This window comes from Engraulis encrasicolus, chromosome 11 (genome assembly GCF_034702125.1).
Source record: "Engraulis encrasicolus isolate BLACKSEA-1 chromosome 11, IST_EnEncr_1.0, whole genome shotgun sequence".
Lineage (NCBI taxonomy): Eukaryota > Metazoa > Chordata > Actinopteri > Clupeiformes > Engraulidae > Engraulis > Engraulis encrasicolus.
Window position 1 is genome coordinate 53,049,190 of NC_085867.1, and position 16,973 is coordinate 53,066,162.

At 41.9% G+C, this 16,973-nt stretch overlaps 1 protein-coding gene across 1 annotated transcript in view; it reads right to left on the reverse strand.

The window, feature by feature from the left end:
• Nucleotides 1-12,488: 12,488 nt before the first annotated feature.
• Nucleotides 12,489-16,973, reverse strand: part of ptges (prostaglandin E synthase) — a 6,362-nt gene continuing 1,877 nt past the window's right edge. The window contains exon 3 of the mRNA XM_063210959.1: nucleotides 12,489-15,245. Within this exon, the coding sequence (XP_063067029.1) occupies nucleotides 14,996-15,245 (250 nt within the window). The 3' untranslated portion in view covers nucleotides 12,489-14,995. The remainder of the gene's footprint in view (nucleotides 15,246-16,973) is intronic.

The window sequence follows — 16,973 nt, forward strand, 5'->3', positions numbered from 1 at the left end:
TTTTTGCTGGGTTGTGGTGTGAGTGGAGTCTTTGCATCTTGGTCACTGGCGGCAGGAGGTTGTCCACTGGTCAGTTGCCTCCCTGGTCAGCGGTGGTCCCCTGGCAGACGGCTCACTGGTGTAGATGGTGTTTTGGTTTTCCACTGTCAAGTGTAGGCTATATCAGCACTGGGTTTTCCACACTTGAAAGACAAGAACTGTGCACAGACACAGGACTCCATTCGTCTTGTCTTTTTATTGATTTCAGTGGTGTGTGGAGATTCTGAAGTAGTGGTTTTATTTTTGTTTTCACTTTTTTATTTGGTTGACCTCTGTGCATTTTCCCCAACTTATAAAAGGGATGGTGACTTCTGGTGGAGGTTTAAGGCACTAGATTCCACTCGAAGGATTCCTTTTTGATTTTCCTCTTTTTAGAAAATGCTATAAGGAAACAATTCAGGGGTTGTGGTTTTGTCCTTTACTTAGGTGAAAACCCTGTCGGGAAACATGCAAACATAGAAAAGAAATTAGTTATAGAGCCTACAGAAATGTGCAAAAATGCACACCTGCTAACATGCAGGAAATGTGCAATCATAACTACAATAGGCCTAATTCAAAAATAAACTTTGCCATGGTAGACTACAAATCGATTGAATAACCACAAAGCCGACGTAATTTACGAGATTATCGGAAAAAGCTAGAAATAAAAAGACAATTCTATTTAATTAACTGGAATTATCAATCTAACGATAGGCCTAGGCCTATAGGCCTACTAAAAAATAAAATGGGCTAGGCCCACCGACAGTCCAGGCTAAGCATCCGTTGCAGACCACCATTAGCCCTATTATAGCCTAGGCCTACTCAAAAGAAATATGCCCAATTATTACGAAAATGCAACTTGCTACTAAGGTTTCGGGTTACTGAGACTCACAAACACCGAAACTACATTGACGCTTAGTAGCCTCTCAGATGGGCCCTCAGACTTGCCATGATGCTGCGCTGCATTGACCACATTTTGCCACTTGTAGGTAGGCCTATGTTTGCGCCATGAATTGTCGCGCTGCGATAAATTGTTGCTACTCAGGGGGAAAAAATCAAGGTTCGCAGGTAGCCTAGAACTATGCCATAATCGCAGTGGTAGCTAATCATCAGTCGAGCAGAACGCGAGTCTGCGCCATGATTGGTCTCTATCTCCTTACAATCTCTAGCGCGATGGGTAGTATGGGCAATCATTCCTAAATGAATATAACAAGCGCTTACCTGCTGCCTCATTTCAGAAATCACGTTTGTAGGCCTACAGTAAGTCGTCTTGGCTTGACTCACAGACAAGCGCAACAAAGTATGTCTGTAGCTTTCAGTAGTGTCTTCCAAACGGCCAAACTAGTCTAGAAAGCCTAATTATAAAACCTGCACCCCAGTTTGCCGCGCAAACCAAATCAGCTGACACGATACAGCTGACGGTGATCAACCGACACTTGCCTTCATTAGGCCTAATTAGTTGACTCGCTTCTACTAATCAGTTCGTGGTTCTCACCAAATCACCACCCCATTCTTTTGTCTATTTTTTCTCCTGTGAATTTTTTCCACTGAGACTAATATATAGGCTGTATAGTAGGCTATTTATATAGTACCTTTTTATGTCTATATTTTTTATATTTAGTAGAGTAAAGTAGAGAAACTTAATTGATCTCCAGGGAGACATTCAGGTGTCAAGTAGCTACATAAATACACACAGACACACGCCAAGAGCTTCCTCGATCTGGGCCAGCTCTGGCATCTCAGGCAGTCCAATCCCCAATAATGATGTCCTTCTTAGTGTCCTTCCTTCTGTATACTGTTAAACAGTTGAATGGCCCAAGGGACAAAGGACCTCCTTAGCCTGTCTGTCCTGCAGGTGAGAGCATGGAGTCTGTGGCTGAACAGACTCAGCTGGTTACTGAAGGTGGTGTGAAGGGGTGTAGCTGATTATCCATAATACAGTCCAGTCTGTTCAGGGCTCTGCTCTCAGCTGTTGAGGTGAGAGTCTCCAGCTCCATGCCCACCACTGACCCCGCCGCCTTCCTCACCAGTCTGTCAAGGCGTCCCGCGTCTCTCTTCCTAATGCTTAGTTCCACCCCAGCAAGTTAGTTAGTAGTAGTTTATAGTTTTGTAGAAAACAAAATATTTTGGGGGAAGCATTTTCACACAAAATTATAATATATTTAATCACTTACATGAAATATGTTTTTTTATTATTAGATGTAATAGTAGGCCTACTACTGCCCATTCCTGCCAGGAAGTGTATGCTGTAAATCTTGTCCATGCATCTTGCAAAGCATTACTACTGCACTATTTGTGGCCTTAGGACGCCATCTTGTGGACAATGTGTGGTGTGTTCAAGATACTGCCTATCCCTGATTATGGAGTAATAGAACAGTAGAAGTGTAAAACCTTTATCAGTCCTGCTACACTATTACACAGGAGGTGTTCCCGGGTCGGGGGCTTATACATCAATATTTTCTAAACTCTTTGATACAACAGGGCCTAGTGATGATGAGTAGACAAGGCAGAGGGTGAGTTATGTGGTTAAAGGAGTGCGGATATTATTCGGTCCTCCAGTTGTGCAGATGTTGCAACCTTGCACAAGCAGTAGTGGCTCAATCCGAGAGCTTGGAGTCTTGGATTGAGTTTACTCACTTCCTTCACTGTCTCCTTGTCATATAGTTAATTCATTCGTCCCAGCTCTCCCCTACACAGAAAGTCACAAGCAGGATGATGAGAACATGAGTGTGAAATGATTTACGGCAAGCGGGTCACATGCAGTATCTTACAGGTGACTCAATAACTGCAGACTGAGGACCCCTTGTGGCTGAAAGTGAATTCACAGTCAAAAAGTCCTGACTGCAGTGAACAAGAGGTGTTCAGAAGTAGGAGTAGAAGTAGGCTTTTCAAAGTAGGTATTATTATATTATGATATTATATTGTTGCGCCAGTTGTTGCACTGTACCTTATGAGGGTTGTTACTTTTCTTTCTTCTTCTATTAATAGGTGTACTTAAAGGGACACTCCACCCATTTGCATTAGGCTTTCCATTGCTAGACACCCAGTCATACTTTTCAATAGTCCTGCAACACTCTCTCAAGAGACAGGAAAAAAATCATATTCACCTCTTAACACTTCCTCCTACAATGATGTAAAAATCATCATTTTGCATCATTGTAGGAGGAAGTGTAAGAGAGGTGGATTTCTGTTGAGACTACAAGCCTTTTTCCCACCCTTTCAACCCCGCCCATAGGGGGTTGGACCTAATGCGCTAACAGACCTATCACAGATCAGTATGCCGGTGCTTTTGAAATCACTGGCATTGAGGCTCCAGTAAGTCACAGGCAGAGCTGCCTGGGTGGCTAATTTTTTTTTCCTAGTACAAGGACGCCACAGATGGCCAAACTCGGCTTCTCATTGGTCAGCCTTCACAACTTCCTATGACAGGTTAGGGTTTAGGCATGGTTTTGGTCTGGGCACAATTTCGCAACAAATTTGCCAATACCTTGCTTATTTCGCCGTTCTTGGCAAAAGTAAAGAATCAGAAATATTGCTTTCCTGACAGGTTAAGTTTAGGGAAGGTTTAGGTTTAGGCACATATCAAAAGTGTGGCGAGTGTCGGCGTGTTTTCGGCTTCAAGACTCGTAACTCGTATTGCAGTCTTGCCGCTCTGGAAGCTCGACCAATCAGAGGCCACCTGTGGCGTCCTTGTACTAGGAAAAAAAAATATCGTGCCTGGGTGTGGCCTGTGGAACTTGAGCATTGCAATGCATTATGGGGATTATTGTCACAAATCCACAAGCACTAAAAAGTCATTTTCTGCCTTTTCTCGGCCAAGAAGGCACCAAATTAGAAACTTAAGCTACTATTCTACTACATATATGACCCACTTTCAATACATATTCATGTCTCCACCGGTGGAATGCCCCTTTAACTCTGCTATCAAATTGTCATGATGCTGTACAAAAAAATCCATCATAAGCAGTAAAACAACACGTGACAGCCATGGCCTAATGGTTAGATGCACTGATCCCTACACCAAGGACAACTTAATTACTTACATGATATGTGGTACAATATACATCATGAACACTTCAAAAACATGAACATTGGCTATGATTATGTCCTCTTTTGAAAGTCGCTTTGGTTATAAAGAGTAGGGATGCAAACGATTAATCGATTAATCGACTTTAATCGATCAATGCATTAACCGATTAAAAAACATTAATCGCAATTAATCGACAAATAAACTGACAAGAGACCCAGGTGAAATGGGCATGTGAAGAGTGTGTGTGGAAAGGGGTGTGAAGAGTGGGAATATTTCAATCACCTTTGGATTAAAGAATTGAAATAGAATTCATTTAAGTGTGGTATTTTATCTCAATTTCTAATTACATTTTTTAGATTTAGTAGGTTTTTTTTCGAGAAACATTTAGATTTCGGGGGGAGAACGCCACTTATCAATTAATCGTAAGTCGATCGATAAGGCTGTCAACTAATGATTAATGAATTAATCGATAATTCGCATCCCTAATAAAGCGTCTGCCAAATGCAATGCAATGTAATAATGTAATGAACAGCCATGGCCCAGAGGTATTAGCCTGCATAACCAGACAATAATACCCTACTAATTTTGGTGGTGGTGAAGTGTAGAAAGCGGGAAGTCTATACAGTAGCCTATATAATAAATATAGCCCCTTCAAAATCAGTGATAACCAAAAAACAATGTCAAGATCAACATTTCAGTACATTTAAAGCAGGCACAAGTTGCATCGCAGTCTATCTGAAACCATACTCTCACAGAGAGAGAGAGAGAGAGAGAGAGAGAGAGAGAGAGAGAGAGAGAGAGAGAGAGAGAGAGAGAGAGAGAGAGAGAAGGTGGGCATCTCTTTTTATCCTTCTGCCCCGTTTAATAGATATGATTTATACACAGCACACAGTCCAAAAAAGGTAATGTTTTTTTTAATGAGGCCTCTTCTCCACATTTGTGTGTGTGTGGGCGTGTGCGTGTGTGTCAACATAACAGGAGCAGTTGCACAATTATCTTAAAATATTAGGCCTACTCATTTACCACTACTCCTATATAGTTTTTCCTTCATAGATTTTCAAATATCAAAGAGTCAAGCAGGTTAACAATCATCATCGTCATCATCATCGATGTCATGATAAAATAGAAAAAAATATAGAGTTAGGCTACATGCAATCATTGTTCCCTCTGGTCTTTGAACAGGTTCTACAAGGAAGTGAGTTCAGAACGTGTGCCATAGACAGGGTCCTAGCAGTGTTCCTATGCCAGGACATGTGAGAGAGTAGTGCTATGCAAGAGACTTTGATCAAATAAAACCAGATGTAACTAACAAAAACTTAGAATAGCTGCAAAGTCTGATCAAGCTGGACTGGTCTTTTATACTGTATGTTTTCATTCATTACAGACAGCAGAGGGCACTGTTTAAAATAAAAGCAGGACATCAGTTCCTCACCATTGATGGGTAGGGGGAAGTGAACTATGAATTTGCATTCAAAGAGTAACATAATACTTTTATTACAATAGTAATAATTAAGAGTAAGAACAAAATTATACCGTGTAGGAGGAGGCATCTCACGGGCACACACAGTCATTGTTGCACTCTCACACATAGGCACAAAACCACACACGCACGCACGCACGCACACACACACACACACACACACACACACACACACACACACACACACACACACACACACACACACACACACACACACACACACACACACACACACACACACACACACACACAAACACACACACACACACACACACACACACACACACAGCACATTTTGAGATGTGCTCAGGTCATCTTGATATACATTGTTCTGTGAAATATACTACCTTCATAGCTATCCCGTTGACTGATTAAGGTTTATTAAACATCTGCTTATAGTGTGTACACTGTACAATTTAAAATGTTCTTGGGGGGGTGTTCATCTTTATTTTTCAGACAAGACAGTTGAGAGAGACAGGAAATGAATGGGGAGAGAGGAGGGAAGGATTAGCAAAAGGACCTCAGGTCAGAATCAAACTTGGATCGCCTGCGTAATAGCACAGCGCCTTAGCTCACTGAGCCACCGGACACCCAATATTGAATTATCTTTGTGAAATCTATCTACAGTATTTACATGGCCCTACAGTGGGTGGTTGAAAATTAAAATGTTCAACACCTGCCACCTGAAATGAGGTTCCACTTTATATTGCTGTGGCCCCAAATCACATCATAGTGCCATCAAAGATACTCACCTTTAGATGGTCTGTAGACCCAGTGTCCATAATACATTTACAGAGAGTGGTAGAAGAAGTTACATGTTTTCATGCACAGTGAAAGTGGTCATTAAACTGCACATTTCTCTGTCTTTCTGTGTGTGTGTGTGTGTGTGTGTGTGTGTGTGTGTGTGTGTGTGTGTGTGTGTGTGTGTGTGTGTGTGTGTGTGTGTGTGTGTGGTGTGTGGTGTGTGTGTGTGTGTGTGTGTGTGTGTGTGTGTGTGTGTGTGTGTGGTGTGTGGTGTGTGTGTGTGTGTGTGCAGACGTGTGTGTGCGGCGCACGTGTTGTCTTTATTGTGGTTTCAATTACAGTGAAAGTATGAACCTGCTACAGCAGTGGTTCTCAATCTTAACGCTCCCTCAACCTCATCATAAACCTCCCAACGCCCCTTGACCTCATCATTAGCCTGCCAACGCCCCCTTATTTAAAAATAAAAACGACTAATGCCCCCTAATGGGAACCAAGCCCCGCTCCCACCCAGCTGTAACGTTCTTAACGCCCCCCAGGGGCTCCCCAGCGCCCCCTGGGGGGTGTAGAGCCCCTGTTGAGAAACACTTTACTATTCATGGAGACCTCATAGTTTAGCTTCTGGTACATGTTGATCATGGGTATACACTAAGAAATAAACCGTAAAGAAATATACATGGGTATACATGGGTATACACTAAGAAATAAACCTTTTTTGTGTGCTCTCCCCAAACCAACATCAGTCTACTGTTTTCAAGGTTCTTCTCTTCTCTTCACAGCAATCATGACATCTTCCAAACATTTTACAGATGACTACACACACACACACACGCACACACGCACACACACACACACACACACACGCACACGCACACACACACACGCACACACACGCACACATACACACACACACACACACACACACGAGTGAGCACACGTACACGTACTGTAGCCTACATATACACATACACAAGCATGCATGCATGTGCACACACACACAAACAAAGTTCACTGCAGTGTACTGTATACATTCACCACACTCCCCCATACTGTTGCATCACTTCTCAGAATCATGACTGTTTCTGTCGCTTGTTTGCGTTCAGCTGATATGGTCATGTTCCTAGTAATAGACTGCCTTGGAAACACTGTGCCTAATGCCTTTCATGTTGTTGATTTCCTCCACTGATTAGAACAAATGAGTAAATGGAGGCGTCTATGTTTAGAACTTAGTTAGCTCTCCCATAAACATGCACAATTATGGCCAGGGTAAATTGCTTTCTTGTCCTATAACATTTTTCACTCATGAAACATTTCCTCCTTAAGGAAACATCATGGACTATATGGCTAGTAGGCCTCACAAACAGTGATTTTTACTCCTGTTCCGATATTTGGTATGCGGGTATGTGTGATGAAAATCACCCATTAAAGTGAACCACCAACCATCAAACTGTAAAGTTTAAGCACATAATGCTAGCATCAGCATGGATACTTAGGGGAATAATTTAGTGGATTAGTTGGAAATTACTGAGATGAGAAGTTGACTGAGCAATGGCGTCATCCATTCAGAATCAAAGCTATGCAATCTTTTGTTTCTTTTTAGAGCTTCATCAACTAGTTACAGTGCTGGAGGCGCTCCTGAAGTCACTTTGGCGCCCCCCATGGGCTATAATCAAAGTTACGAGAAGTGGACAGTTGTTATGTGTGAACAAGAAAAAAAAATATGCTAGGCCTATATCATTCTCATATTTACATGTCCAGAAAGTCTGTCCAGGTGTCTGGGGAAATGTAAAGTCATTAGATGTTTTTATTTTAGTTTATTTTTTCCAACATTTCTATTTTTGTGTGTGTCTTAATTGTTTATAAGTCGAGAGACAGGAAGAGAGTGGGAGAGAGAGATGGTGTAGGGCTGGCAAAGGACCAAGGCCGGATTTAAACCTGCGTCGCCATGGGCATGCAAGCCCATATACGCCACACATTTCTCACATTTTGCCAAGAGTGTGGATCAGAACGAGAAGTAAACTAGCACTGATAAGTCTATCATTTTCACATTGCTGTGTTTTTAAGGTAATTGATCCATGGACATAGTACGGTATGTGGGTATACACAGTCAATCTACAGTGGTTCTCAACCTTTTTGAACCAACGCCCCCTTCACAATAGGCTAATGCCCACCAATGATAACTGAGTATCCCTCCTCATCCTCCTGTATCTTTCTCAATGCCCCCTAGAACTCATAAGGCTCGCTGAGGGGCTGTAGAGCCCTCGTTGAGAAACACTAATCTTGTATGACCACACACCAGAGAGCAACATTTACTATAAACAGTCACAAGACATGTTTTTTTCGGGCAGTTTCATAGGGTGTTACTGATTTTCTCCTAACTTCTATGATTTATTTACAATAGCAGTTTATATTAATCAGACATGGAAAATACTATCTCCCCCGCCTCATTTTCCCTCCTCCTTTGTTGAACTTTTGCTCCTATCCAGTCACAGTCATGCCAGTACTAATGCAGTGCTCTTGCGTCTGGCTTCTGGCCTCAGTGAGCCGCAACACAGTGAGCACCACTCAGAATTCTAGTCTCACTGATGAACTGGGTTTACATTAGTGATGGAACAGCTTGGATGGCTCCTGCCTGCCTCCACTGCAGACACCAGTGACCTTGTCAGTGCCAGGAAGAGACATTTCCTCCTGGTAGATTTTTTTTTTCACTCAAGAATAGTTGTAAAAGAGGAACAATAAATCTGCATTCCAGAAACAAAAGGAAAGAATCTTCATACCTAATGCTGTTGAAACCACACAGTCAGAACATCAGAATCTTTAAAAAAAAAAAAAAAAAAAAAAACTTTTTCCTTCATTGCCCATATACCCATGGCCCTTTTATGAAGCCAAGCCATAATGGAGGAAAAACAAAATTTTTGGTCTTCGCCAAGTTTCCATTCTGTGATGATTCGCGAGCACGTTTTCCATTTGAGTTCAGGCCGTGTCTTTAGTGAGCTGGAATAATGCTTCTGAAAGGCTCCATAGAGGGTTTAGTCCAGACTCAATTAGGCACACTGTGTGTACGTGCCGCACTGCCCCACTTCATATTGACAGCCAGCCAATCATCATCACTAAACAAAGCCTGTCACAGGCTTGGACCTTTCTGGTCCAAATTATTCAATCTTGTGGTTTTATTAGTGTCATTACCAAGCACTATTATGTGGAGGAAGAATGAGCCAAAAGTGAACTTAATTGGTTCACTACATTGGACCACCAAAGTCATAATGCCAATGCACAATGCTCTGCCAACCACCTAACTTTATTGTGGTCGTGCCCTGGTTATTGACATGGTGTCACTTTTCTGTGCCTCTAAAGATGCTCTGTTTTGACTTGAAAATACTGTATGGTTTCTGAAGTTCAAAACTGGGGCGGGGGGTTACTCTTACCATATTTTATTCAAAGCAAATTAATAACACCTACTTGAAACAGACAGTGACATATTTGACCTTTTGGGGCTAGCGCAGGAGTGGAGAAGATTCAGCCTTTGGATAGCTTCAGTCTGTGCACCATGACGAGTGGCGTGCCAGAGCTTACTGTGGAAGCTCATCCACTGAGTTTAGCTTGTGATGTATAAATGCTGCTCTCCATACTCCCTGCCAAGCCAGATGTTTTACACATAAACTATCCACGCACCAGAGGACCACAACACATCTGTATACTACAGAGACGGAATACAGCTTTCACCCGCCTAATCTGCTTCCCAAATAAATTTCCGCAAAAATGTATAAACAAAAAAAAAACAATTCAGTAAACAAATTGAATCTTTTAGATTTCAGCATCATGTGTACAAAAACATTCTATTCAGGAGAACTCACCAAACTCTAACATTTTAAACACAGCTTGGCTACACAGCTGAATCATTGTTACGTACATCTCAAAGCAATTCATTTTATAATCATATTTGAAAATAATATTATTTTTATTTGGATAAAAACAAATCACATGGATTACGATTCAGAGTCCCTGTTAAAAACAAGAACGCTTTAAAATAGGTATGAGTTATCTTTTATTCCAACGTTTGTGAACTCAGGTCATTAACAACTACCATCCATGTATGTTCTCTCTGGTAAAAAAGGCCCAGCAGCGATTGCACTTCCTCAGAGTACTTAAGAAAGAACAGTTAGACTCAAGCTTGCTGGTGACCTTTTACCGTTCCACCATAGAGAGCCTGCTGACCTACGCAGTGTCAGTGTGGCACTCAAGTTGCACTGAGGCTGACAGGAAGAGACTGCAGAGGGTGACCAAAACAGCACAAAAAATCATAGGCTGCCCCCTGCCTCCCATACCCACCATCTACAACTCACGCTGTGTAAGTAGAGCCAGGAGTATCATTAAAGATCCCACACATCCTGGCTTTCATCTCTTCACACTGTTGCCCTCTGGCAGGCGCTACAAGGCATTGCCAGCCAGAACCAATAGGATGAAGAACAGCTTCTTCCCCAAAGCTGTTACAACAATGAACACACACTTACTGGACAATGCTCATCTATAAAGGACTGTGCACTTCGTAGGGAAGCTAAAATCTCAGTATACTTTGTATACTGACAATAAAGGCTTTCTATTCTATTTCTATTCTATTCTATGTATATAGGAGGCTGCACTGCACTTTAAGCATGCACTTTATGCATCTCTCCATGATGGTTTTTATGTCTGTATGTTTTTGGTTTTGATTTGTTTTTTTGGCGTCACGTGTTGTGTGTTATGCAGCAGCTACGTATGCCAAAGACAAATTTCCCTCGGGACGAATACAAAGAATCTTGAATCCTGATGGACAAGGAAATACGACAGGAAAGTTTGAGGAGAGAGAGGTGGGAAATGGCTGAGAAATGACCCAGGCTGGACTCTAACCCGGGTGGGTCCCCATCGGAAATGTTGCCCGTATATGGTGCATGCACATTAGCGCACTGCACCCACTACAGCACCCCCTCAAAACGATTTATAACGATATATGTCATCCCAGGCCAGCCTTCACTTGTTGGAGCCTTTCATCCACCTTACAACACGACTCACGTGAGGATGCCATAAGATTAACTAATAGGGGGATACATGGCTTTCCCACTTATCCAAACAGAGCCACTGAAGCCCATAAAGGGGCCTGATTCATACTTTAGCTAGCTTAGACCTGTTTGTAAAGTAACTCTATAGGTCATGGCCAAGACTTTAAAACTGTGTCAAGGAGTGGGAAGTTTGGCAGGTAAATCTGTTCCTTTCACACACCCTAAAATGAATGGCATGAACACTCAAAATAGCTACCCAGAGCAGAGAGGAAAGAATAGTTGCTGCTCTCTTCTTTCCTCTCTGCCCAGAGTCCATTCTCTTGTGTTTGAGAACATTCTCATACATTCAATCCATGTTATCCAATAGAGAAGCAAAGCGGTAAGCAACTGAACTATTTTTGGAGCTTCGTTTTCATGACGATCCAAAAGGAAGACTAGTTGCTTACAACTAAACTCCTTTGAAGGCCCCCTTATACGGTACACAAAACATTTTCCCTTTGACTTTCCAATTTCCAGTTCAATTTATCCAGGCCTACATTATTACATTACATTACAGTTACCTGATGCTTTTATCCAAAACGACTTAGTTATTTTAACTACAGGGTATTGGTTACAGTCCCTGAAGCAGTGTGGAATTAGGTGCCTTGCTCAAGGGAACTTCAGCCATGGAGTGAGGCCCCATGATCCATGGCTGTCTCTGCTTCTTTGTAAGAATGTGATGAACTTACTCCTGAACACATTTGCACTAATACCGCACACAATCAGGAATCTCACCAGCCATCTGATATTTTGGTGAACTTTGGCTTTGCTGATCTGTGGATTTGCAGTGAAATCCACACCATAGTCCCCAGGAAAAGTACCAGCTCTAATCCTCAGACCAAACCACACTTACTGAGGCCCCAAACACTACACTTTAATGGTCTAATAACATAACAATGAGGGACACCTGGCAGCCAAGAAAGCCAGCAAGATTCAAGATCGAAAACCACTGTCAAACAACCATGAATACATTTTCTCCTTTAACTCAAGGAGTAAAATTCAAACAAGGCAGAGGAAAAAAACAAAGATACATAGATAGAAAGAAGGTAAGTAAGTAAGAAAGAAAGAAAGAAAGAAAGAATGGAGGGAAGGAAGGAAGACAAAGAGTGTGTAGATAAAGAAAAAGATTATTCTGCGTCTGTGTCGTATCTGTTCCTCATCCATGAGCCAATTACAAGAACTTTAGTTAGACCAAGAGCATGCCTTTCACAACTCAGGACATTAACAGGGGATTTCGCTTCATCCATCTCACATTACTATATTCTCATCTGCCTTTTTTGCCCAGATATTCATATACCAAAAGATAGATAGAGAGAGAAAGAGAGGGAGAGACAGAGAGAGAAAGGGCAACCCCTGTCAATCAAAACATGTCATGGCACGTGTTCCATCTCTCATTGCTCAGTCATTAATGTGTCTGCTTTGTTAGAAATACCCTTTCCCTTTCCAATTTCCTGTGACTTAATATTCTGAAATTCCAATAGCGGTTACGTTTGAAAAGAAAGCAAAACATACATGCATATCAGTGTGAGTAATCTGTATGAAGGTTTTGAAAGTGGGCCTAGTGTCTCTCTGCTGCTATGGTTGGTGTAACTGCCAAAGGCATGCTGGAATTTGCAAGGTGTTCTCGTATAAAGGTGCAAAGACTCCAAGGTAAACAGTGCTGGTCAAAGTGACCCTTTCATTTCACTGTCCACCCAGGTGGAAAAAGTTCATGCTGACAGCTTGTTTCTGCACGGTCCAATGTGTTTGGATATATGAATGCCAAGGAAAACCCAAAATATCTTGCACTTCAAGAAACAATGCATACCTTCTGAAAAGTGTGGGGTGGGTGCAACTTGAATGAACATTCCAACCTTGAAGCTCCCCCATCGCTCTCATAACCATAGAATGTACCGGTACTCATACTCATAACACATGAGCACAGTATGAGATACTCGTTTCATTGACTACAGGTAGGGAATGATTTACCTTCTTAAAAGGTAAATCATTCATATGGTCCTTCCAAAGAAAGAAAATCAAACTTTTTTTCTTTAAAAAAAACTTTTTTTAATTTCAGTTCATACATTCCAACTCTACACTCTAACTCTAGGATTTGTTTTAGTTCCTACATTCCTGTTAGTTCGCATCCCACCTATTAGGGGTTTCATTTTAAAAAAGATTTTTAAATCATAGTTCAACTTCTTTATAACAGCAACTACTAAGTAATTTGTAGCTACTGTTATTTTTATTTACATTCAACACAGTGAGGCATAAACAACACGATCACAGGTAAAGTAAAATAAAAAAACAACTAAATAATTTAACACTTACTGGAGTCATATTATGCATTTAGGCTGTATGAACCACATAAATATTAAATAAGATACACAACGACTACTAGTTATTAGTTTACATTTCTCAAACCCAAGGCACACTAGATGTTGACAATAATGCCATAGGTACCCAAAAAGGCTTGACTCTTCATAGTTGAATCATGGACCATAACATAACACATGTTCACCAACTTGGTAACATTGACATCACTGTTTTGTTTCGAAGTGCAGTCCCATCACATCCAAAAAAAAATATTGCTGTTATATTCAGATGTTGTATTCCACATAGATGTGTAGTGCTGTTTCTCATCGCAACAGACTTTCACGAGCGTCAACACTCTGTCTCCCGAGTTCGTCTGTTCCAGTGATTCAGTCCCGTGTCATAATTACGAGTCTGTCAGAGGGTTTGGTGAGAGCGGTGTGGGGAATGCTCCAGGTCAAACGCTTGACTGCCTCTCAAAAGGGCAGCCTTCCCCAGGCCATAGCAAGCCAGCAAGCAGACGTTGAGTTGGGTGCTCACACAAAACAAACGTAGCGGGTTGTTGAGGGCTGTGTCAACATCTCCACTGGCACTAACAGGCCATTTACAGGCTTGCTTACTGGTTTTCCCATAACGTAGTGGTGGTTTAGCGTACTGTAAACAGGTTGACATGAAACACACTGCCATACTGGCACCACAAAGAACGCCCCAGCTCACTCCTGGCCAACACTGAGTTCCCTCCAAGCACCAAATACTGCAGCGTAATTGGAGAAATAAAAGACCTTCATATCCATTGTAAAACAATACAATATTGTAAAAAATACATTATTACATTCTAATATTAACTTCAAATGACCTGTGAGGATCCAAGTACAAGTACACATATCATACAGCAAGTGGTTCATACACTGGTGATTAGGCTTACATAAGAGGATATTACCCTTTTAACCATTAGTCTTATAATGATCTCAGGATCTGTTGATCGGTTGCAAGTACATGCGTTGTTTGAGGTTTTCAATCTATCATCTAGCGAACCGATCAAATGACTGTCCAACAAAGGCAGTCAGTATAGAGTGAGTTGAGCTCCCGTCAGAAGTGGACGTCGTGGGGATGCCATTCAGATAACACTGAGACTACTAAGGCCCACACATCTTATTGTTTTTTTCCAGAAAGTAGGACCAAGTTAGTATAGACATATAAGGGCAAAAATGCATCGACCCAAAATGTCACGGTATTAAGAAGGAGCCAGGAATCCTCATGAAAGGATTTTTTTCCCTCTGCATGACTAATAATGATCGTCAGCAAAGAGTGAGTGAAATTCAGTCCGTCAGTCAGCCAGTAGATGTTGTTGTTGGGATGTCAGGCATAAGCGGCCACAGCGATGACGATCTGAATGGCCATGGAGACGCATGGCAACTGGCCGACGGTGTAGGCCAGCGAGCGCGTGGGCGCGCGGAGGGCGAACAGGTAGGCGATGGTGTGCATGACGCGTGCCAGGAAGAAGACCAGGAAGTGGCCCCTCGCTACCGCCTGCGACGGGCCAATCATGGAGTAGATGGCCCCCAGGAAGAGGAATGGGTAGATGTTCTCCATGTCGTTTCGGTGGGCTCTGTGGAAACGGAAAAGAAATGTTGCAGGTTAAAATTGACAAACCCCTTTGCGCAGACCCTTTGTTTTAACATAATTTTCAGCAAATTTGTAATGACCAAGTCTTAATACTTGCCTAAGCATTTAATAATTAAATATTTAACTTAAGCCCTTTGCACAGATACTATGTTATAGGCCTAACCTTATTGTGCTCCTTATTGTAATGACTAAGTAATTCATCTGTTACTTACTGTAAGGCTCTCTGTAATGTAATACCAGTGTTGTTATGATGTATTTATTTACTGTTAATATATCTTTTATTTTGTGGGCATTTGTGGGTTGCTACTAAACATAATCTCGCTATATTCATATAGTGACAACAAAAGTCTACTCTACTCTACTATGTAGTAATTGAGTCTTTCTAGCAAACTGTGAACTGGCCCTCCGGTGGGCCCATCTGCACAAAGGGGCTACGGCTCTCAGTAATGTCATAACCATGCTGCTAGTTGAGTCTTTTCAGCAGAAAGTGAAGGACAGGGCCATCTGCTGAGAGAGGCTACATACCTTATGTGCAAATGATATAGAATGCACAACAATCGCATTACATTTGATCTGGTACGTAAAGCTGGTAAGTAAAATACACTATGTCTATGATATACAAGTGCTTCAGTAATGCATAAGGGAAACAATGTAATGTCTAAGTTCCAGAATTTGTGTTATAACAGCATGTACCAACTAAGATCCTATGATAAGACTTAACAGAAAACTGCAATGGAAAACAGAGACATGCATAATGCAAAGATTTTTCTTTTGATAACAGGAGCACCATTTCCAAATCTTGAGCAGCCAGCAATAAAAACAAGGAATGGCAAAGTTACGGTAAAGCATGCTTCTCGTTAGATATGGAGGCCATGGCTTTATCTTTGTAAAAACAGACATGTAATGGAACTTATATAAGTAGTTATATAAGAAATACCTCAAAAAACACTCGCACGCACAGGCACACATGCTGACGCGGCCAGCACCACATCTGGTTTTCATAGAATTGTGAAATTCTGGGGTGCCTGACTCAACCTGAACAGGGGCCAGAGCCCCATAAAAAAACACCAATACCATGGAGAACTATGTACCACGTTCCCAAAACATGCACACACAGACACATGGGTGAAGCATGCAGGGCCATACGTAAACGTGATGAGGGCTTGCCACTGACTCAGGACTGTGGTAGAATTCTGACCACATCCAGAAGTGTTTTGGCCTGGTGAAAAGGAGTGGACTCACCGCAGTTTACGTGTACATTGCGCAATCTACTCCGCTAATCACTCTCCCCCTCCCTTCCTGCTTCCTGTGCTTGTGAACGAACACATCGCATCCGTCTCATGTTGGAACTTCCACTCTTTGCTTCTCACTTTTTTTGCGTGCACTGCAGCATACTTTTCATTTTTGTGCAGTCAGCCTAGTCTATCTTCCCATCTGTCAGTCAGCCCACCTCACTGCCATATGCTCACAGTTGTACAGTACAGTTGTACAGCACTCTGTGCTCCTCCACACAGACATGAACAAAGATGCAGGATGATCATACTGATAAATTTCCCCATTGTTGCCTGTGCATCTGTCCTTTCACATACATTATAAAGAATTCTTTTCCCCCCTGCTTGAGGCTTTTCATAAACACTATGCACAGAAACGGGGCTTAGACATGGGCACGGACGACTGCCGCTCCTGTCACTAAGTATGCTTCTCTAAGAGA